Source organism: Theobroma cacao, chromosome 9 (genome assembly GCF_053813885.1).
Source record: "Theobroma cacao isolate CCN51 chromosome 9, ASM5381388v1, whole genome shotgun sequence".
Taxonomy (NCBI): Eukaryota; Viridiplantae; Streptophyta; class Magnoliopsida; order Malvales; family Malvaceae; genus Theobroma; species Theobroma cacao.
In genome coordinates, this window is record NC_142647.1 from 38,483,016 (window position 1) to 38,505,668 (window position 22,653).

Sequence of the window (22,653 nt, forward strand, 5' to 3'; positions counted from 1 at the left end):
CTCTTTTGGCTGTTGCATTGTTGATGGAGGTGTTGCTTATCTAGAGATGGTACTAGAAGTTAGAGTGGTGGGTTCTTTGTCTACTCTCTCATCACAATCGAACATTTTATAGTTTTAAATTTCTGTTTTCATTGCCTTTGAGGTGCGACCTATTACAAAAGTCTTTATTTAGTTAATCAAAGCCATAACATGTGAAACCCCATCTTGATGTAGGAGAATATATTAGGAAATCTTTAGATGAGCATGAAAATTTTATATTTTGAACATCAAATTAGTTTTAACTTTAAAAAAGAATTCATTGTTACATTGGTTGGCTGTCACTATTTAAGTAAAAATTTTTACATTGCTTGGCTGTCACTGTTTAAGTAAAAAAATTTTTGAGTCTGGAAGGGATTAAAATATGTGATTTTTATAAAATAATCTATTGGAGGTAAAAAATGACAATAATGATTTCCTTGATATTTAGATAACTAAAAATGATTTTTTTACAATTTTTGGAGTATTTTTAATGGTAAATGAGAATTGCAAATTTAATTTCAATCAAACATTTTTTATTTTGTTTTTGAAACCAAAATTTAGATTTTGATTCTTTCGGATTTTGAATTTTTTTATATTTTTATTTAATCCAAATGGGGGTTGTATACTTATTTACATTAAATATCTTAAATAAATGGAGAGTAAAAGAAAGAAGTAAATGTAAATAAGCTAAGCAAGCTTTTATAGGCAATCTATTTCAGAAATTGCATTCTGTCTTTAATGCATTGATACATGTTCATGATGTATCGATACAATTTTTTTAGAACCAAAAGAATCAATATATTGTCAAATGTATCGATACATTTTGTCAATTTTTGAAATACAAAAGAAGGCAAATGGATATTTTCACCTTCCAAAGTATAAATATGACCTATTCAACGAGGGTTTTTCATTCTGAAGCATTTTCCTTAGCTTTTCTCTTAACTCACAACTCGTTCAAACTTTCCACCTAAAGTAATCATTTTTGAAGATTGGAAGCTTGGTTTTGAGTTTTCATGAGCAATGTGACATTTTTCAACTTTTTAATCTTTAAATCTTGATTTTTCTAGAACTAAAGATATTGTTTTTATGCTCAAATTTTCTGTTGATAGTAGTTATCTTAAATATGTAAAGGAATAAATTCATATAATATTCTATCTAAAATTAAAACCAATATAGTAATTAATTAATTCAAACAATTATTCCAAATAAAAGATTAGTGGAACCTAGTTGTTTATTCAATCAAAATAACTTGAAAAATAATAATAATAGTAATAACCCATAAAAAATTATCGATTTAAATAAAACGTTTCTCTAAAAGATATATAATAAAAATAAATGACGTATTTAATTACATTAGAATATTAAATATATTATTATAGAAATTGTAATTAGTAAAATTATATCCATAAGCGCGCTCATTTTTGGCATCATTCACGATTTTACCTTGACATAGCATACAACGTGCTTATTTTGTTGATGGGACGAGAATCTCGATGATGGGATTTTCTCAAAGGACTTGTAGAGATGAGTTCTTTTGGGGACATCCTTAGGTGAGGAAAATTTCTGGACTTCACCAAAGCATTGAGATGGTTTATGAATGATTTTCCGATCTAAGGTTTTCGCTTCCCATTATTTAAAATTAGTAAAGCATAACATCATTTTATAATTGTATCATGTGCATTCGTAACGTAGAATAATCATATTTTAGTTTTTTTAAAAAAATAAATAAATAATAGTAATAATAAATTAGAAAGAAAGATTAGAAAAAAAAAAAAGCAAGACATGTAAAATCAAGACTAAAAAAATATATAAGGAAACATAAAAATAAATAAAAATTGATATTCAAATAGGATAAATATGATTAAATGGTACAGTTTGGAGAACGGACGTCACGGGAGTGCTAATCCTTCCCCGTGCATAACTGTACTCTCGAACCCACTCTAAAATTCGTAGACTAGTTTATTGTTTTTTAGACGGACTTAAAATTAATTTAGGACCTCGTCGACTAGAACAAAATCAATAGGTGATCAATCACACTTAAATAAAAAAATATTAGTGGCGACTCTTAAATCTCCACTTCTAGTTATCAGGTTCTTGGACTTACACGTTACAACAATATCATCATTTTTTTTTCTACATCACCATACAATAAAATGCTGTCAGGACGCCAAAATCGTTGAAGAGATGATCATTAAATTGAGATTGAGGAATTACATCATCAAATTCAAAAATTACCTAAGCAACTCGCAAAATGTGATGTTGCTTAAATCAACAACAATAGCTCCAAGATGGACCCACAAATCAAGCGACAAGAGTTGTATTGGAGGACTAGTTATTACATGCCTTTGATTTAAATGGTGGAGAAGTCAAGATTGAAGTAGCTGATTTCATGGGAAGTTACATGCGAAGGATTATTTAGATTGAGAAGAGTTAGAACCAGTTTATGATGAATATGATGAAGAGATAGAGGAAATTGATGTTCATCATGCACAAGGTGAGTCCTTGGTAGTAAAAAGACAAGTCAAGGAGTTGTTGGAGAAAAGTCTAGTATGAGAAAGTAAAAGTCCTTGTGCTTGCCCAACTTTGTTAAAGAAAGATGGTTCATGGAGGATGTGTGTGGACAACCATGCCATAAACAAGATCATAGTCAAGTATCGTTTTCTTATTCGTTGATTGGATGAGATGCTTAATCAACTAGTTGGTTCCAAGGTGTTTTCAAAGATTGATTTGAAGAGTGGATATCATCAAATTAGAATGAGGAGTAAAGATGAATGGAAAATAAACCTTCAAAACACTATATGGATTATTCAAATGGTCGGTGATGTTATTTGCTTATCACATTCAAAGGATTCATGAAGAGGTAAAAGTTGCCTTAAAAGCCAGTAATGCAGCATGCTCTTTTGCTACCTATCAACATCGTCGTAAGCAGAAATTTGAGAAAGGTGATCAAGTACTCGTGCCCTTAAGGCAAGAACAATTTCTTAAGAGACTTACCACAAGCTCAAGTTTAGAAAGTTTGGACCTTGTAAGGTGCTAAAGAAAATCAACTCAAATGCCTACTTAATTGAGCTACCACCTAAGTGACAAATCAATCCTATATTCAATGTTTTGAACTTGTATCCATTTGATGGTTTTGATGGGATTGCTTAAGTTCAACACATTCTAATTGTTAAGACTGGAGTTATTGAGGAAGTGTTAAATATGAAAGAGATTCGATTTGGATAAGGGAACCTGTACAGGTAATTTTTTTTTCTTTAATCTATAAAGAATGATATAGGAATATGTTATTAGGTTACTTACACATTAAGTTAGAGAATATTACTTCCATAATAATCTTTCCGTAGTTATCTTTTATTTTACTTGTATTTCAAGAGAGTTTAGGTTAGGTTACTTCCTTATTTATTTTTATTGTAATAATCCCACATAGGTAAAGTAAGAAGGCTCTGTTCTTTAGGAATAGTTATATAAAGCCCTCTTAGCTTAGTTGTTAGACATTGAAGTTGAAATTAAATAAAGAATTTTTTTTAATAAGCACAAGTGCTTTTTTTCTCTAAGTTTTTTTTAGAAGAGTAAAAGATTTTAGTATTTTTAGTTTGGCCAACCAAAGTGGGATTTTGATCATTATTCACCTTAATGGGGTTTTCTAACCTAGCCAAGATTAGTGTTCACCTTAGTGGGGTTTTTAACCTCATCACGTTTGGTGTTTTCACAATGCCTTGGTGTCTTCAAAACACCCCGACGTCACATCTTAATACTCAAAAGATTAGATTTCGAGTATTGAATCACCGATTGGATGAAATTTGAGATTAAGAGACAAAATTGATATAAAAGGTAAAATGGTAAATTCATTTTTTGTCCTTTGATGGCTATTGGGGTTCACAACATAAGGTTTGCAATTGTACAAACCAACATTAAATTTTACATATTAGATATTTCTTATAATTGTAGATAACACAAGAGTGCAAACATGAATTTATGGTGAAGTGATTCCATGGTTAATAAATAAGAACTATTTTTAATGAGATTGAGAGATAATTCTATGTTTATTAGAGTTTGAAATATCTACGTCTAATGTGATTCCCTACTTAACTTCGTACAACTCTACTCGTTTAAGATGGAATGCATTTTTAATTATTTATGCAAATTAATGTTCAAATTTGGTAACTAAGTGTTATCTTAATTGAGACACGGTGCATATAATGTTTTAATTATAAACATGAATATATGTGGGTTAATTGAGACAAGAGTTGTCTTAATCATATTACTTTTAGTAAGCAAAATTATCTTAATATAGAAATATTTTTTATAAAAAAATTTATTAACATAATTATTGACTTATAAATAACAATAATTTTGGAGGATATTTAATTATAAATATAATAATTAAAATGATTAATTCTTTATTTATAAGTAATTATAATAATGAGATAATTATATTACTCTATGTGTGATTAGGATTTTTTAATTTTATTATTAATTCTTTTTAATTAAAGATGGATAATAATAAAATAGAATAATCCTAATTTGACATGGACTAGCAATTATAATTAAATAAATAAATTATTATTTAATTATAATTATAGTTGACAAATATTAATTTAATTAAAAAGAGTTTTAAGAGAGAAATATCTCTCTTATTTTTATAAGGCCGAAAATCACATTATAAATATGTGATTTGGGCCAAAAACCTAGCCACCCTCTTTTGAGATAGCCAAACTCCATCTCTCTCTAGGTTTTCTTCTTGTTTTAGCAATTTTCTACAAGCATCAAGCAAAGAAAATTTGTCATAGAAGAAGTTGAGAGAAAACTATCTAGTTACCATCTTGAAAAGTATCTCACACTTAGCCCACTTTAGGTTCAAGATTGAAAGATTCTTGAAGAATAAGTGGTAATTCAAATTGCTTGAGAATTCTAACAATTAGTGTGGTAGTGAATTTACTATAATTTACTAGGAAAGAAGAATTAAATATATTCCTGGCACGAAGTAGGTAATATCTTTTACTTTTGATTCTTTTATGTTGATGTGATTATTATTTGATTTGTATGATATATGATTGTGGATTTTCATTTGTGTAAATTGGACAAATTGCTTCCATAGTTAGAAAATATTTAAAGTCCATGGGTTACACAATCACAAGCATTCACTACGATCAAAATCCAACATGCATGTGTTCATGTAAACTATAGATTTCAAAAATTTTTCTAATTACAGAAACAAGCAATCCAAATATACAAACGGAACTACACATCATACATTTAAGCAAATCAATTTAATCACATGAAAAAAATTCAAGAAACAAGATATATAAGAAATCACACCTTTTCTTATGAGAATCTTGAATCTTGCCCCTTAGTGAACTGTAGTAAATTCACCACCATACCAAGGATTGATTTCTTAAACGAACAAACTTATCACTTATTCTTCAAGAATCTCTTCAACTTGCATCTTGAGTGAACAAAGTGTGGAATACTAAATTAAGATGGTAACTCAATTGTTTCTCTCTTTTTCTTCTTTAAAACAATGATTATTTTTCTATAAGAAGTGTCTAGAAAAAATACCAAAATTTGAGATCAAGAAGACCTTAAAGAAAAGGGCGACTATGGAGGATTTTGGAGGAAGAAAATTTGTAGCAATAGGTTTAGCTAAGAGGTTTTCTTCTTGTGCTTTTTTATAAGGTACAACTACCCCTTTAATATTATTTTCCATTATGAATTTTTTTATTTTAAAGAATTTAATTAAAATTAAATTCATATCAAGAATCTAAGTAGGTCATCCATAAAAAGTTATGGTTGTATCACACTCTTCCAAAAATTATGAAAATTATAATTAAATAATAAATAATAAATAATTTATTTATTTATTTAACTATAATTATTGTTAGTTCGATTAGCTCAATAAAAATGATGTGGGAATATCTAAGAGGGGGATGAATTGGATTTAAAAAATTATTTTAAACAACTTGAGCTTTTCAGCTTGATGATAGGTTTTCAAAATTTGTTTTCACTTCAAAACAAACCAAAGGAAATGAACAAATAAGCTGAAAACAAATTTTCAATACTCTTCTTGATGAAGTGAAATGCTCAAATATAAAGATGAAGAGTAAGTGAGCTTTGAACAAATTTCTAAAACATTTTTCATGATAAGAACACAAGCTCAAGAAGAAAGAAGATTTACAAACTTGCTCTCTCTTTAAAACAAGTCAAAACCAATTTAAAACGCAAATAAGCAAGTAGGTTGGAAGTGGATTCTCAAAACTCTTCAAAGAAAAGTAAACTAAGATATGTATTAAGGTAAATCAAAAGTGATTTGAAGAGTGCATAGAAATAAAACAATTTTGAAGACAAATATTCAGGTATCTTCACATTAAGATAAAAAGCACAATTTTGACGTGAAAAGGAAAAAAGCTAATAATAAATTTAAAAAGCTTATTCAAAACGAAATAAGCAAGATAAAAAACAATTGTTCAAATCTCTTCAATGCAAAGTAAAATCCACAAGTGAGAAATAGTGAAAAGATAAAGCACAAGTTTAAGAGGAAAAAGAGAAAAGATAAACTATTTATAGAGGTTCGGCCCTTTCCCTAGGCGCCCACATCCTTTTCTTTGGCTCACCAAGGAGTTTTCAATCCACTATGAAGATTCCTTTTTCAAAGGTCAAGCATAACCTTTACACATTGCCTATTGGAGAGGATCAAGCATAACCTTCTACTACCTTTTCACAAGATCAAGCATAACCCATGCACTACCTTTTCACGTGAGTAAGGATAATAAACACAATGCCTTTTCAAGAGTAGATATAATCTTAGTCTTTTCAAGGATTAAACAAACCTTAGCCTTCTCAAGGATCAAGCAAAACTTTTACATATTGCCTTTTAAAAGGTTCAAGCATATCCTTTTCTCTCTTACAACGTTAAAGCTCACATATGACTCTAAAAGGCTAATTTGGCTGGGTGAGTACATAAAGGAAGAGTTTGGTAAAGCTAAGAAATGATTACAAAAGATATGAGTGAAAGCACAAAGGAATGGAAGCTCAAATATAGCTCACAAGCTTTTGAAAGAATATGAGTGGCTGCTCTAGCTTAGTTTTTCTTTCTTTTTCCTCTTCTTCATTTCATTTGTTTCTAGATCAAATGATCTCTTTCTTAATTCTCCTTACTTTCTAAATGTGCTTGAGAAGTCTTTTTTATAGTTGGAGAAGCTTTGTAGACATTGGAAAAGCTTTATAGTTGTTGAGGATGATTTGATGTAGAAATTATCTATTATTTTTGTCTTTGTCTAGCTTTCTTGAAACGAGGTATCAATACCCTTGAAAGACATCTTGATACATTAACATTTGCTCTTTGGAATTTAAAATTGATGGTGAAGTATGGAGACTTTGAGGCCAAGTCTCTATACATTGTGATAGGTATCAAGATTTTGAAATTAGGTATGAAGACTTTGAAACCAAGTATCAGGATTTTGAAACCAGGTATCAAGACTCTGTGAAATGTCTCCATACCTCATTTTGATATCTCTATACCATTGTCTTGATATATAGAAAATTCTTCTTTTTGAACCCAATTTTGATGTCAAGCACTTGGATATTTGCTCTTGAAGTCTGAAGGTGAAGTCTCTGTACTTGAAGTCTTCTATCTTGATACATTCAAACTTCTTTTTTAGATTCTGAAGATTGAAAGCAAGGCTCGATTCTTGAGATGTGTGTCTCGATACACTTGGTCTTGTTCTCTAGAATTCTGCATTTTTGAGAAATTATCTTGATATTTTAGTCCTGTTCTCGATACTTCAGTACACGTTCTTTGGAAAAATGACTCTTATTGAGTGGAGTGTCATACTGTCCAGAGTTATCTCAATACATCTTTATACTTAGGTTATCTTGAGGCACATGAAACAAATAAGTCTCAATACTCTCTTTCGAGGTCTTGACATTTCAAGTTAGTTTAAGCCTTAAAACACATAATTAATCTTGAAATGCATAGCTTATTTGTCAATCAAAAGCATAGGGATTTTTCATTAAGTCCTAATGCACTAAGCATTCAATATTTTTATCATTCACTTTTGTCATATTAAAACAAGGATCAATCATATAGCTAACAATTATTTATCCATGTCAAAATAGGATTTCTTATTGAATAATTATTCTATTTTATTATTATCCATCTTTAATTAAAAAGAATTAATAATAAAATAAAGAAATCCTTGTCAAACATGGAGTCTTATAATTTATCAAGAAAATATAATTAATTATAAATAAAGAATAAACTATTTGATTCCTTAATTATAATTAAAATCCTTCAATATTGTTTTATTTTAAGATAATAATTACTTTAATAAATATTTTTCATTTTAAAATAACTCTTACCTTAAAAAAATATTTATTCATTAAGAAAATTTTTTGACTTACCAAAAATAAAATAATATAATTAAATCATTTTTTATCTTTAATTAACACATATACTATTGTCTAATTTAAGACAACTCTTGTCTTAATTAAGATAACATATATACCTTGTCTTAATTAAGACAAGAGTTGTCTTAATTAAGACAATAGGTAAAGTTACCATTTTGAGCATTAATTTAATTAATTAAAAATGTATGCATTTCAACTTTGAATTCTACGAAGCTAAGTAGGAAACCTATTTGGATGTAACTATTCTAAGCTCCAATAAACTTAGAATTACTATTAATCTCATTAAGATAATTCAAGTTTATTAACTATGAAATCACTCCACCATAGATCTATGGTTGCACTTTTAGAGTAACTACAATTACAAGAAATGATCCAATATTAATATTTAAATTGGTTGTCCAATTGCAAACCTTATGTTGTAAACCCTCATAACCATCAAATGACAAAATGTGAAAGGGTTCTTTTCAAAAATACCCCTTATAAATAAAGTGTTTTTGAAAATAGCTCTATCTATAATTTAACTATTTTTAGCGAAGAGAAATTAATTTTAGACAAAATTACCATTAATGAAACCGACCCATATGTTTAGATCCACACCTCAAACTGACTCATATCCTTTGAGCTTTCCTCGGCAGACCATTCATCTCTAAAGTATTCATTGCTAGAAAGAAAAACCTTTAAACATTTTGAGCATTTTATAGTGATTTTTGATACATGAAGAAAAATCTCTGAGCGTTTTGAGCATTTTAAATATTTTGGAGTGATTTTTGATACATGAAGAAAAACCTTTGAGCATTCTTCGCCAAGTAGGCATATTCGTTGATTATATTGTTAAATGAAATATAGTGTTGTTTGAAGTTGTTGATTTTGTTAAATGAAATTCAATAGTTTTGGTGGTTTTTAAGCATTATGTAACCGGTTTTTGGGTATTGCGTGACTAATTTTTAAGTATTATGTGACTAATTTTTAGGTATTGCATGACTAATTTTTAGGTATTACGTGAATGGTTGATATGGCATTGCGTGACTAATTGATAGGCATTGCGTGACTAGTTTTTAGGCATTGTGTGACTTAGGCAATGCCTACAACTTAGTCACGCAATTCCTACAACCTAGTCACGCAATACCTACAACCTAGTCAAGTAATGCTTAAAAACTAGTTAAACAATGCTTAAAAACCAAAGACACAATGATTAAATCACACAATACTTAAAAGTCAGTCTCACAATACCTAAAAAATAGTGACACAATGTCTAAAACCAGTAATACAATACCTAATAATCAATTGATTTGCTTGCTCCCAATCAAGTTTAAGTTGCCAAAGTCATACAGTATTCAAATTTACAAATATGTTTAATCAATTTTAACTCCTTAATTTGGAGGTTCTATGAATATAATCTAATAAACTCAAGAACCTAAAACACATACCTTGATGTCATCTCTGTTTTTTGGAATAGTGAGAAAGAGCTGGATGGCGAGATAGACAGTATTTGGTAATAGAGAAAAACAGAGATTTAATTTTAAAATTTTTGTTTGGATGGCAGGATAGAGAAAACTGAAACCATTTTAATTTGTCTGAAATTGTTTAAAAGGCATTGTTTTCAATTCATGCCAAAAATTGACTAAAAATAGTTAAAATTATAATAAATGATACTTTTGAATTAGGTTTATGAGGAAGATTATCTCTCACAATTTCCTCAAAAGTGAAATCACTATTTTATCTTTTATGTTAATTTTTTCTTAAATTTTATTAAATTGGTGATCCAATACTTTAGATCTAATTTTTTTTTAGTAGCAAAATATGATGAGTAGCTAATTCATCAATCTACTAAGCTTAGATTAATCATCAATCTTTTTGAAATTACTAGAAGTGATGTTAATGCTATGAACTTCACTTTTTGGATACATGTTCTTGGATGCTTATCTCAATTATAATCCTAACACACAGAGTCTAAATCAACGTAATAGGATGATCATGCCCATGGTATATCAAAAATTATAAGAAGATAAAACATGAGTCCACTATCCATTAAGATTTTGATTCTATCATAAGCGAATGCACAAGTATGAGATCAAAGTTTAAGTAACTATTAAATTTAAACTTGATTCTCATGTAATTCCAATTCAAATTATAGTGTCATTATTCGAAGTCAATTACTCCGATGATTTGAGACTCATCATTCTCTTGAAGTGAATCACATTTCTTGTTTTGGAAGTAATCTAGACACTATAACTTTAACATAATAAAGTGATTAGCTTTATTATATGGCTGTGAATAATTTTTAGATTCTATTAAAATACATGTCTTCTATGCATAACTCTGCATTCAAATGTATTTTAATATCTTAATAAAATCATAGTATTTTTATAACTAGAAAATAAATACTTCCTTAAAACAAATTCTTCATCTTATTATTAAAATGTATTTTCATTACAAATAAATGAATGAAAATAAACATGATAACATGCTTGCTTTCAAGACATCATATTCTCAAATTCCTAACATGAACATAACAAAAAAAATTTGTTTAAAATTTTTTAAATAGTTTAGAAACTTTTTTAAATATTATACTTAATTCATAAAGATTTAGAACATAAGATATACCTGATGCAAACTCACCCTACTCCTGCTGCACTAATTTATCAAATTTTTAAAATTTTCATCTTAGATTGCAAAAGCCATAACATGACGGCTCGGATTTTTGAAACTCTTAATTTTTGCTTAATTTTCTTTCTTAATCTAGTGATATTGTTAACCATTTCAAATGCCATACATCTCGTTTTCCTTTTTCTTTTTTTTTTTTGTTATTTGGTCTTTAGATTCATAAGAGGCAATGCACTTTTTGAGGTAAAAAACTTAAAATAGAGATAAAGATCATGAATAATAAATTAAGGTCTAAATTAAAATATATTAAATAAAATCAAATGCATTAATTGAGGTTTACGTAGCACTTACTTTACCGCTTGATCGAAAGTACAAGTTCAAGAATATGTTCATATGATAATGAAGAAGTCGTAATCAGTATTTTCTTATTTAGTTACATTTAATCATCCAAATAAATATATTAATTTTAATAATATCTTAAATTTAATTTAAATTGCTTCACAAAGAATGGGAATATCACTTATCTCATATATATCGTGAAATTAATTAGTGTACCGATTGGATGGTCACTCATCATAATGATTTTAGTATAGAATTACAAGTTTATTGATGTACTCCATATAAACATTTCTTATTTATTACTTACGGACTCTCTAAGTGTCCAATGACTTAAGATGTTATTTTAAATTAATTTCATAAAATTTTCTTTCATATAAAAAAAATTAATTTAAATTTATTTTAAAAAATAAATTTTGATTTACAGAAAGATTTGAATCACGTGGACCCTAATGTTTCAATGAATACACTAAACCCATACTCAGTAAAGCCCAAATTTAGTAGGTTCAAGTGATCCAATATGATAAATTGAAAAATAAAATAAAATCATGCAAATTCAATAAAATTTACGTGAATAATTTTTGAAAAGAAGCATAAGGTACCCAATTGAGCGGATTGTTTTGTTGTTGGATTGGGTCAACTTAAAAATATGTGGTCAGGTGTATGTGAGATGCTTTGGTCACGTATTGGACCGACTAATCAACCGCCCTCTCTCGAACCTTTTCTAACCCCTGACCAAAATTTTTATTTTATCAAAAAAAAAAAAATGATATTTCATTTCTCTCCAATATCACCGCTCCTCGCACTCTCTTCTTCCTCTCTCACTTCCCTTTGCCTCCGCTCCTTCCTTCGCTCTTCCCCTAAATCCCCTTTTAGCCCTTCCCTTTTCCTCAAACCCCGCCTCTCCCTTGCATGCCACCTCTCCACCGGCGGCAGCCTTCGCATGGACTCGCCTTCACCCGACCCCCCTTCCTCCCTCTCCGTCGAGTCTATAGCCGAGGGTTTGAAAAATCAAAGCTTAACGGAACAAGATAATGATAATATCAACAATAAAATTAAAAACAAAAATGTCAAATTAGGCCTGGAAGATCTGAATTGGGACCATTCCTTCGTTAGAGAGCTCCCTGGTGACCCTAGAAGCGATTCAATACCACGTCAGGTTATTTTTCTAACTTCTTTTTATTTTCTTTTGCACGTTTTAATTTTATGCTATTTTTCTTGATTTAATAGGAAATTGTTGAAAGTATATTGTTTTTTTTTTTTAAATAAGGAGATTTTTCCTGTATTTTTTTATGTATTTTATTAAAATTAAACTACTAGTTAAAATCGCAAATTTGTTAATTGATTTAGTTTATAAGAATGGAAAAAGGAAAAAAAATGGATCTTTATCTACTGATTAAAGAGCGAGAAAAGACAAAGTTGAATCTTTGATTTGTATAATTTGAAATAAGCTTTTTTAAAAAATTTTTATGATGATTTTGCAGGTTTTACACGCCTGTTATACGAAAGTTTTGCCATCAGCTGAAGTAGAGAATCCGAAGCTTGTTGCCTGGTCAGACTCAGTGGCTGATTTGCTTGATCTGAATCCTAAAGAGTAAGCATTGCATTACACTGTGATTTTAAATGGTATGAGCGAATGATTGTTGATGGGCATCTAAGCAATCTGTGATTTTAAAATGTTAGTTTCAATTTCCCTAGCTGAACTGTTACTCCTTAGAAAAAACATTCGGGCATTTGCATCCATGTGTACTCCTTGGGTTTCTGATATGTTGTTGTTAAGATATTCCATGTGAGCACTTGAATGGTCTTTGGAATATACATTTCCTGAGTATCATAGAAACTGTTAGAGGTTATTCTATTTTCAAATTTTCACTATGCCTTAAACTCTTTTCATTATTGATGTTTGGATATCCTTGGAATGTTTAACTTCTAGCATTTGACTGGAAACTATAAAGAAAGGGGAAAGGGGGGGGGGGGGGGGGGATTATTTGTATAGCTAGTGATGATCATATGGCAACATTCTGATTTACAAGGATGTGTTTTTAAGATGGCATGTCTACATTTGTTTGTACTTTGATATCTATCTGTAAATATGCTGAAATGCTTGTTTTCTTTTAAGGCTTGTTTCATGCATGGGATGACTTCTTATTTCATGCTATATTTGTCATTTTATCTAGTCTCGGATAGAAGAATTTGAGAGTCAGTTGGATTATTCATCCTATACAATATGCACACTCCTATATGGTTAGGAGTAAGTAAAATAAATTGAAGTCTTCTGGTTATGCGTGCACCAAAACAAGATAAATGAAGACAATTTACTCATAATTTTGTCCTCTCCTATTCTATCTATTATCCTATTGACTAAATGTAACCTTAATTTATAGGATTAAGTCATTTTCCACATTCTTGGAAATTTTCATTTTTCAAGCCTTGGTTTTGATTGTTGTTTACTGCCTTTTTCTGTCCCCTTGTATTGCTTCATGTTATCCTAGGGATTAACCATATAGCTCTTCATTGGAGCTGCAGATTTGAAAGACCAGATTTTCCCCTTAAATTTTCTGGGGTTTCTCCTTTGGCTGGAGCGTAAGTATTTGTCACAAAGCTTTTATTACTATCAGCTTATTTCTTAGTTATACTCCTTCTGGTCCTCATTGATTTTACCTCTGACAGGGTGCCATATGCTCAATGCTATGGTGGGCATCAATTTGGCACGTGGGCTGGTCAGCTGGGTGACGGCCGTGCAATTACTCTGGGGGAGATTCTAAATTCTAAGCTAGAAAGGTGGGAATTGCAGCTTAAAGGAGCTGGGAAGACCCCATACAGTCGATTTGCAGATGGGCTTGCGGTCTTGCGAAGTAGCATCCGCGAATTTCTTTGCAGTGAAGCAATGCATTTTCTAGGAATTCCAACTACTCGTGCCCTTTGTCTTGTGACTACTGGAAAATTTGTAACTCGAGACATGTTCTATGAGTATGTTCACTGGGTTTTTGACTTAGATAATGACTGGCTAAGTGGACGTTTCCTGCATACTAGTAGATAAATATGTGGGGTGTATTTCAATTATAATTCTTTTAATCTTCTACTGCAGTGGCAATCCAAAGGAAGAACCTGGTGCAATTGTTTGCAGAGTTGCCCAGTCCTTTCTGCGGTTTGGTTCATTCCAGATACATGCTTCTAGGGGAGAAGAGGACCTTGGCATTGTTCGTGATTTGGCAGACTATGCCATTAGACATCACTTCCCTCATATTGAGAACATTAGTAAAAGTGAGAGCTTGTCTTTTAGCACAGGTGATGATGATCATTCAGTTGTGGATTTGACTTCAAACAAGTATGCAGGTAAATATATAGGATTCATTACCACACGTGGTATAGATGGTAAATTTGATGAGCTATATGAAAGTGGTTTAGGCAAAATTAGGGTGGATAGGTGAAAAATCAGTTTGTGGGTCGAGTAGGTCTCCCTTCTCTCTTTGTGGTTCTGCATTCTGTCAACTGCTGACTTTTGTGGATTTCTTTTTACTACTCTGATGACCGTGAAACACGATTTCCTATTACTGTTGGCTGTAAGCTTTGTCACATTCAAAAACTGTAGGGCTATTCCAAGTTTTCTGTCTATGGATTTTATATAGAGCACAATGGCTGATCCTGCATACTGGGAGAAGGCCTGAACTGTTGTTGCATAGTGCTTACTTATGTATCTAGGCGAATGACACATGTGCTTCTTTCTCTGGTGTTATGACCTAATGGTTTTTGACTTGTTGGTTGGGAAGCAATTGAGACAGGCTAGCTTTACTCTGCTGGGTTCCAACTTTACATTTGGGTCAATAAGGAAACATTTTATAATTTTAGTCTTGATTTCTGTTCATAAATTTATACTCCCTTGTGACTGGCTCAATGATACATAGAGAGTTGAATTTGTCTGTGGTGTGCAGGACATGAGTGCTTCCCTGCACCCCTTAATGCAATGTTGACAACTAGTTTTGCCTTGTGTATGCATTGAGTGCGGTGCAGGACATCAGTCGTTCCTTCTTGTACCCCTTAATGCAATGTTGACAACTAGTTATGTCTTGTGTATGCCTTGAGTGCAGTTTGTCCATATTGAACACAATGTAGTAAAATTTGATGATTTAAGTGGTAATAATTCTAATTTTTTACTTCTCTTTTTGTTTATATCAGCATGGATAGTGGAGGTTGCTGAGCGTACTGCTTCTTTGGTTGCAAGATGGCAGGGAGTTGGCTTTACTCATGGTGTTCTGAACACTGACAACATGAGCATTTTGGGTCTCACCATTGATTATGGTCCTTTTGGATTTTTGGATGCTTTTGATCCAAGTTACACACCAAATACGACAGATCTTCCTGGGAGAAGATACTGCTTTGCAAATCAGCCTGATATTGGCTTATGGAATATTGCACAATTTGCCTCAACTTTGATGGCTGCGCATTTGATAAATGATAAAGAAGCAAACTATGCCATGGAAAGGTATGTCTAATTTAGAGTTCTCTCTTCGTTGTAATAATGCTAAAAATCTTCTGTTATGGACCACTTATACATTACCTTGTTGCAGGTATGGGACAAAATTTATGGATGATTATCAAGCTATAATAAGCCAAAAGCTTGGCCTCCAAAAATACAATAAACAGCTTGTCAATAAACTTCTTAATAATTTGGCTGTTGATAAAGTGGATTACACGAATTTCTTTCGGTCACTTTCCAATATCAAAGCAGATCCTGGTATTCCAGAAGATGAGTTATTGGTGCCACTGAAGGCTGTTCTGCTAGATATTGGCAGGGAACGCAAGGAGGCATGGGTCAGTTGGGTACAATCCTATATACAAGAGGTACAATGGTATTTTGGTCACGTGAATATACACACACTGAGATGTGTGTGTGAATTACTATCCTATAAACTGGTGTTGAAGTTTTTAAACTCCAAAAATGGGTTTATAGGGTTGCCATATGTCTATTTAGTAATTATTCTAGTTTATTAGTCTCTGTTATTGTAGCCAAACTGGTGTTGATAAGTAAACAAAGTTGTGTTCCTCATTTTCCAATTTGTTGTAGCAACTGCGGAAAATCTCACAAGATATCTTTTTTCTGCAGCTTGTTGCCAGTGGCATCTCAGATGAGGAGAGGAAAGCTTCAATGGACTCAGTGAACCCTAAATATGTTCTCAGGAACTATCTATGCCAGAGTGCTATTGATGCAGCTGAACTTGGTGACTTCAGAGAGGTTCGAAGGCTGCTAAAAGTAATGGAGCGGCCATATGATGAGCAACCGGGAATGGAAAAATATGCGCGCTTGCCTCCAGCATGGGCTTATCGGCCTGGTGTTTGCATGCTGTCTTGTTCTTCATGATTTTATTAGTTGGCTATGTTATACAAAATTAGAAATACCAAAAAAAGGAAGAGTGCACCTTTGTATATAATAGTGGAGAAATTTTTTATTTAGCTTTTCACCCCCTTATGCAATAAAGTGTAGTAATGCTTGTATACCAGTGGGGACAGCATTTACTTCACTCTGTAGTGCATGTCTATGCTATAACCATGGCATTAGCTTCTCATATCTATTGCCCATTTGTTGTAATGGTATGCTAGAGAAAAGAAAAAAACTACCGGGAAACCTTGACGCTCAAAGTGGGAGGGTCCATTTCCCCCCTCGTCGTTCTATTTCGCAGTTGTTGGTCCATCTTAATCCTTGTCACGTTTGACTATCCTAGCTTTTGAACTGGAATGCATAAATTGAAATTATATTTTCAGCAGAGTGCATATGTCACGTGTCTTGGTTACCAATCTCTCCAATAGGTGAAGGAAGGAAAGTTCCTATTTATATGTTTAAGGGATCAAGGATATTTTATTACAGATAATTGTGTACGATTTTCATTTACTACTTACATCTTGATATTTTTATTTCGATTGATTTTTATTTACAAATTCAAGACTCTCTCTGTCTCTCTTATTGATGCGGCATCTAGATGTCCAGGCAATGGTAATCTTTGTAAATTAATATTATTATATTTTCAGTAGCGTGTTTACAAAAGTAAATAGCAAATTTAAATTTGGCTTTGGATGTAGCTCCGCTCCTCTCCAGTGCATGTATCGGATCTTGACACGTTGGCTATTACAAAGCCAACGCTCCCAAATTGACGATCCAGCGGAGCAGAGAGGAGAGCTGCATCACCCAGCGATAGACAGACATACAGACAAACATAAAAAATAAAACGAAGACTGTGAAGATTGGACTTGGAGGAATCGTCTCTTTTTTCTCTGTCTAAAATTGATAATAAGCCCTGATTCCGCCCCCTTTTGGATTCTCTTGATTTTAATTAATGCATGAAAGCTCAACCATTGATTTTATATGCTGACAAATGTCAAGATCTGAAAACAGAGTGGCCTCTTCCGTCCGTGTGAAAGCGTCATTGCAGAGGCTTAAATCATCTCCCTCAGAGTTTTGATTACTGTGCTTTGCAAATATAGGAGGTAGGTAAGGTTTCTTTTTTTTTTGTTGCTGCTTCTCATTTGATTTCGTCATTTCTTGCGCTATAGTGTAAAATACTAAATCTTCTCCCCCGATTCTTAATACCCACATTCAGTTTTGCTGAAACGTGTACAAGTGTATGAGGAAATGCTTCTATGAGTTGTCAAGTAAAAGCAAATCTGAATTTCTGGGCATAGTTTTCTTCTTCTTTTGATGGGTTTGCTAATGAATTGAAAGATGTTTGAATGTTACTTCCAAAACCTCCAAAAGTTTCCATTTTTGTTAATGGCAAACGTAAATAGAGACGCTCCATGGTCGTAATATTAAAGCTTAGTACTCTCTTTTTGTTTGTAGTAAGTTTCTTTGCAGTTGAAACACTTGTCATACGCAACTTGACATAACTCTTTTCAATTCCAAACTAGATTTGGGAGGGGAGGGGAGGGGAGGGAAGGGGTGTTCTGTTTCCGCCTTAATGCTCCACTTTCTTAAACATGTTTCACTATTCAATTCTCTCCTTCAAGCCTTTACCTCCCTAGACTATGTTTTAGATGTGCTAAACACGAAATTGCTGCGACCTGCACAACGACGATTTCATTCTGACTCTCATCTTTGTTTTTGTTTTGTTCAATCACATCAAATTCCTTGGAACTTCAGATGCCCTAAAGCATCTGTTAATTTATCTTGACTATGGTCATTTCAATGCTCATATTGTTTTCTAATTGCCTAAAAAGTTTTTTACCATTAGGCTGTTTTACAAATTAAACGATAACTTAAATGTTGCATATGAAGAATTGCCTTTGCTCTCCCTTTTGGGATCAGATGGTGACGGTAGTAGTTTTTTATTCTGTACTGGATAGTTGAATGTGATCACAATAGTTGAAATGATGAATCAAGGAAATGTGGTTAATCATGTCGCATTCCACAGGGAATGAGAGGTCCACGAAATCTTGAGGTGTGGAAGATGGGCGTTGTCAACTACTTGGATGCACTTAAGCTGCAGGAGAAGCTGGTCTCTGATAGAAAAATTTGTAAGATTCCAGATACTCTCCTGTCCCTGCAACATCCTCCAACATATACCCTTGGCAAACGGCGAACTGATCACAATTTGTTAATACCTGTGTCTGAATTGAAACAAATGGGAGCTGAACTTCATTATACACAAAGGGGAGGAGACATTACATTTCATGGTCCTCGTCAAGCCATCTTATACCCTGTTATTTCTCTTCGGGAAATTGGGCTTGGTGCTAGGAATTATGTAGAGAAACTTGAGTTAACTATGATTGAATTAGCATCTTTGTATGGTGTGAAGGCATGTGCTGGACAAAAGGGTGAGACAGGGGTTTGGGTTGGAGACAGAAAGATTGGTGCAATTGGTGTCCGGATATCGTATGGAGTCACCTCTCATGGGTTGGCATTCAACATTGATCCTGACTTGAAGTATTTTAAACATATTGTACCTTGCGGGATTGGAGATAAAGAAGTTACATCTTTGAGAAGGGAGACAGGTGCTGTGCTTCCTGCTGAAGAAGTAATTCATGAGCAGTTAATTTCTTGTTTTGCAAGACTCTTTGGTTATAGTAGTATCACATGGGAGGAGAGTCCCTTGATATTGCCTGATAATGAAGAAATTGAGTGAGTTGTAACTTATAATACGCGAAATGATCTCACTATGTAACCTTTGATTAATATATTCATGGGAGAAAATTAATCAAAATTGTTGGTTTCATTCTGTGCCTGAAAGGTGAATCCAAATTAGAGATCCTCAGTGATGTTGGAATCAGGACGGCTAGAAGATATTAGCAACGTTGAAGGATGTCTACTGTATCCTCCCATCCAGGTATAAAGTGGGTGACATGCTTTAGGATGCCTCGAAAACTTTTTTATTCTTATTTAAAAAATGGATTGAATGGTCTGCTGAATGAGTGAAATTCACTTTCCCTGCTCTCTGCAGCATTCCCCAATTCATCGTCTTTTGGCCAGACAAAGAATTACTGGAAAACCAATATTAAATTTGTATAGAGAAACCAAAACAATTATAAAAAATAACTAGTTACACTTTTTAACATTTAAAATTGAGTGATGAACCAATACAAATATGTTCTTCCATTTCAAAAATCAGAAATTACAATTTGGTTCAAAATTTTTTAAAAGCTGAAAATTTTAAATATATTTATTTAATTTTTTGTTGGTTTAAAGTTTATGATGTTTTGAGTTTAAGTTTTTAGGTTGCAAACTGTAAATTCAATTTAACATTAACTTTATCTGTATTAAACTTATACTAAAAAGGGAATCAGATTAGCTAAAAATTGAAGTAGTTAAAGCAACGCTTATTTGTTTATTATGAATTAGAATTTTGTACTTGCAACTGTCATGTCAATATTTCGTGATAACTCCCTTAGAAATCAAATCCATAGGATTAGAACTCATGGAATGGAACCTAAGCTTGTATGCAACTAGTGTTTGATCCAGGTTGTTTTACTCCAGAAAATCATATTGCCTACATGAATGAAACACTGCTCAAGTAAATTTGGTACCATTTGACCAACATAAGAGTGTGGGTTAACTTGGAAGCCTATACTGTGACGTCTACTCTGGTTCTGACAAAATGAACATGGTTCTTGCAATCTATTCACATGTTCTTACTTTTCATAGGGATCCTTCAAATACAGCTCTCAGGAGTCCTTTTGACCAGATCTTATATTAATGGGTTTCGTATTCTATCACCATGACCATTCCTAAGGAGATGGGACTAGAATGTTTCTGTTAACTTTCCCTCTTTCTATTTTATTTGATTGCTGACTAATCAGTGATGCGGCATCATATAGTTTTTTTTTTTTTTTTTTGGGGGGGGGGGGGGGGGGGGGTGTGGGGTGGGGAAAGGAAAACCTGCCAAAATTAGAAAAGAAAAAGATCTTTTCAACATGCTTTTAGTTTGTTAATAATGTCTGGCAGCTGTATAATTTAAATTGTCACCAACTTGAAACCATGTTCCTGATAAACTTAATCAAGGAAAAAGATTACTTTTATGTGTGAGAAAAGTCACTGATGAGAAAAGATGTAGATCCTTGGTAGAACCCCAAATCCCAGATGGTAAAATTAGAAGAGTAAACAGAGCATTTTCCTTGAAGATAAATGTTTGCAGAAAGCAGGATTACCCAGCTAACTTTAGCTGTTTTTGTTAACACTTAATACAGATACAAAAAACTGATTACTAATTTAATAAACAAGGTAAGGCAGACAAATGATGCAACTGATTTGGTCTCATGTGATAGGTCACATGACACATGTTATCTAATATTTGAGGATTCCAGAAAAGTCAGAGAAATGTACTACTCAATTCAGTATCACATGATGAGCTGCTTCCAAGTCCCAACCCATTAAACAACAAAGAAAATGAATAAGAATTATAATATATCTAATGAAGAAGATGTTACCGAAGGTCAGTCAAATTTGTGCTTCAATAAAATCCTTATGTATTGTTAGTGGAAATCCCAACATGCACTTTATGATTATTTTATAGCCTTACTGGCCTACTTTGCTGTCATTAATTTTCTCTTATCTAAATTAATGTTTGGTTATAACTGTGTTGCTAATGATTTTTTGCTTATGAGTATCTTTGCTCCAGTTATTACAGAACCTGATTGTAAGTAGTTTCCATCTACATTTCAAAACCAGACAAGTTAAATATGCCATAACCCTGGTTAAATAGCTATGGTATTGAATTTATTCTAAAGACATGATACCTAGTCAGGATAGGAATATTCAACTTCAAAACAGGTTTTAATTAGGAAAGGGGTAATTTTCTAGTTATATATTAATATCTATATCTATGTATATATGTTACACTTGTGTATAAGACTTTAGAAGAACCAACATGTAACACATGCACGGTCACCTTTCCTGAAGGTATCTGTGAATGTCTTAGCGCCAAAGTCATCTCTGTTACATTTCTTCTCCAACTGAACAACACTATGAAATCCATTCATAGAGCTTTGTTTGCTGTCTTTGCCTTACTACTCTTTCACTTACTCATCTGTTCTCCACTCTCCCTCCACTGTTGCAGCAACACTCATCCAAGAGTTAGAAATCAACCGAGGAGATTGCTAGATTCTTTTGCTTCTATTTCTGCGAATCTAAACAAGTTGAGTAGAGCCATTCAAGATCCAAAGAAAGCTGTGGAGGCAAGTCTAAGGAAAGCACCGCCGAGTGCTTCAAATCCCACCCAAAACAAGTAACTCCAGTGTTATGTCAAGAGATTTAAGGAAGAAAGAGAAATCAAGTCTCAATTCTCTTTCAACAGTTTTGCAGTTTCCTTACATTTACCTTTTGATAGGTAGGAAAGTTGGATCTCGGATTTTTTTTTTCTTGCTCTGTATCCATAAATTATTCAATATTTATTTATTTTTCCTGCAAGTCCTGTTTGGCAGTAGATTTAGAGGTGAGATATAAGTGTATTTACAGAACCCTGTCCCTGTAAATAAAACATAAGAACGAAATAGTATAGTTTGTTTCAGAAGATCACCAGTTTTGTGCTGATGGTTTATGTGTTTTGTTTTTCTTGTTTTTCCACTGCTACTTTTGGCCTGAGTAATTTAATTTCTTTTTGCAGTGAAACTTTCTGCGGAAATTGCAAGATGTAATTTGTACCATCTTTACTCTTGTTCTTCCCAGTTTCTTTACATGTGACGAACAAAACAAGATTGGTGCTCTTATATTCTTTTTTGTTTAGGTTTTTAGGTAAAATAATCCATGAGGCAGATCATGTAAACAAAACTACACGTGCTACCTTCCAATAACAGTAATGCAGCTAA

General features: G+C 32.3%; 2 protein-coding genes across 5 annotated transcripts; both read left to right on the top strand.

The window, feature by feature from the left end:
* The first annotated feature begins 12,112 nt into the window (after positions 1-12,112).
* On the top strand, positions 12,113-17,133 carry LOC18589701 (selenoprotein O). Its single transcript, XM_018127740.2, has 8 exons — positions 12,113-12,523; positions 12,849-12,958; positions 13,891-13,947; positions 14,035-14,334; positions 14,453-14,700; positions 15,541-15,847; positions 15,933-16,206; positions 16,469-17,133. The coding sequence occupies exons 1-8, from the start codon at positions 12,131-12,133 to the stop codon at positions 16,721-16,723; spliced, it is 1,944 nt and encodes a 647-aa protein (XP_017983229.1). The 5' UTR covers positions 12,113-12,130; the 3' UTR covers positions 16,724-17,133.
* Positions 17,134-17,460: 327 nt separating this feature from the next.
* LIP2 (lipoyltransferase 2) lies at positions 17,461-22,040 on the top strand. 4 transcript variants are annotated; one of them, XR_016028355.1, is made up of 4 exons: positions 17,461-17,848; positions 18,768-19,474; positions 19,584-19,679; positions 21,906-22,040. XR_016028355.1 is itself a non-coding variant. In XM_088809832.1 (3 exons), exons 2-3 carry the CDS (start codon positions 18,771-18,773, stop codon positions 19,585-19,587), a joined length of 708 nt encoding a protein of 235 aa, XP_088665958.1. In that variant the 5' UTR covers positions 17,462-17,844; positions 18,768-18,770; the 3' UTR covers positions 19,588-19,686. The 4 variants fall into 4 exon arrangements, 2 of the variants coding, with proteins under 2 accessions (XP_088665958.1, XP_088665957.1); XR_016028354.1 differs by having other exon boundaries at positions 17,463-17,844; XM_088809832.1 differs by lacking the exon at positions 21,906-22,040 and having other exon boundaries at positions 17,462-17,844; positions 19,584-19,686.
* The last annotated feature ends 613 nt before the right edge of the window (positions 22,041-22,653 follow it).

Excerpts from the sequence above, each read along its gene's own strand:
- LOC18589701 (XM_018127740.2), top strand. The coding sequence starts at position 12,131 with ATGATATTTCATTTCTCTCCAATATCACCGCTCCTCGCACTCTCTTCT. Across the intron at positions 12,959-13,890 it reads CTTGATCTGAATCCTAAAGA|ATTTGAAAGACCAGATTTTC; the intron begins GTAAGCATTGCA and ends TTGGAGCTGCAG. Across the intron at positions 14,335-14,452 it reads ACTCGAGACATGTTCTATGA|TGGCAATCCAAAGGAAGAAC; the intron begins GTATGTTCACTG and ends CTTCTACTGCAG.
- LIP2 (XM_088809832.1), top strand. The coding sequence starts at position 18,771 with ATGAGAGGTCCACGAAATCTTGAGGTGTGGAAGATGGGCGTTGTCAAC.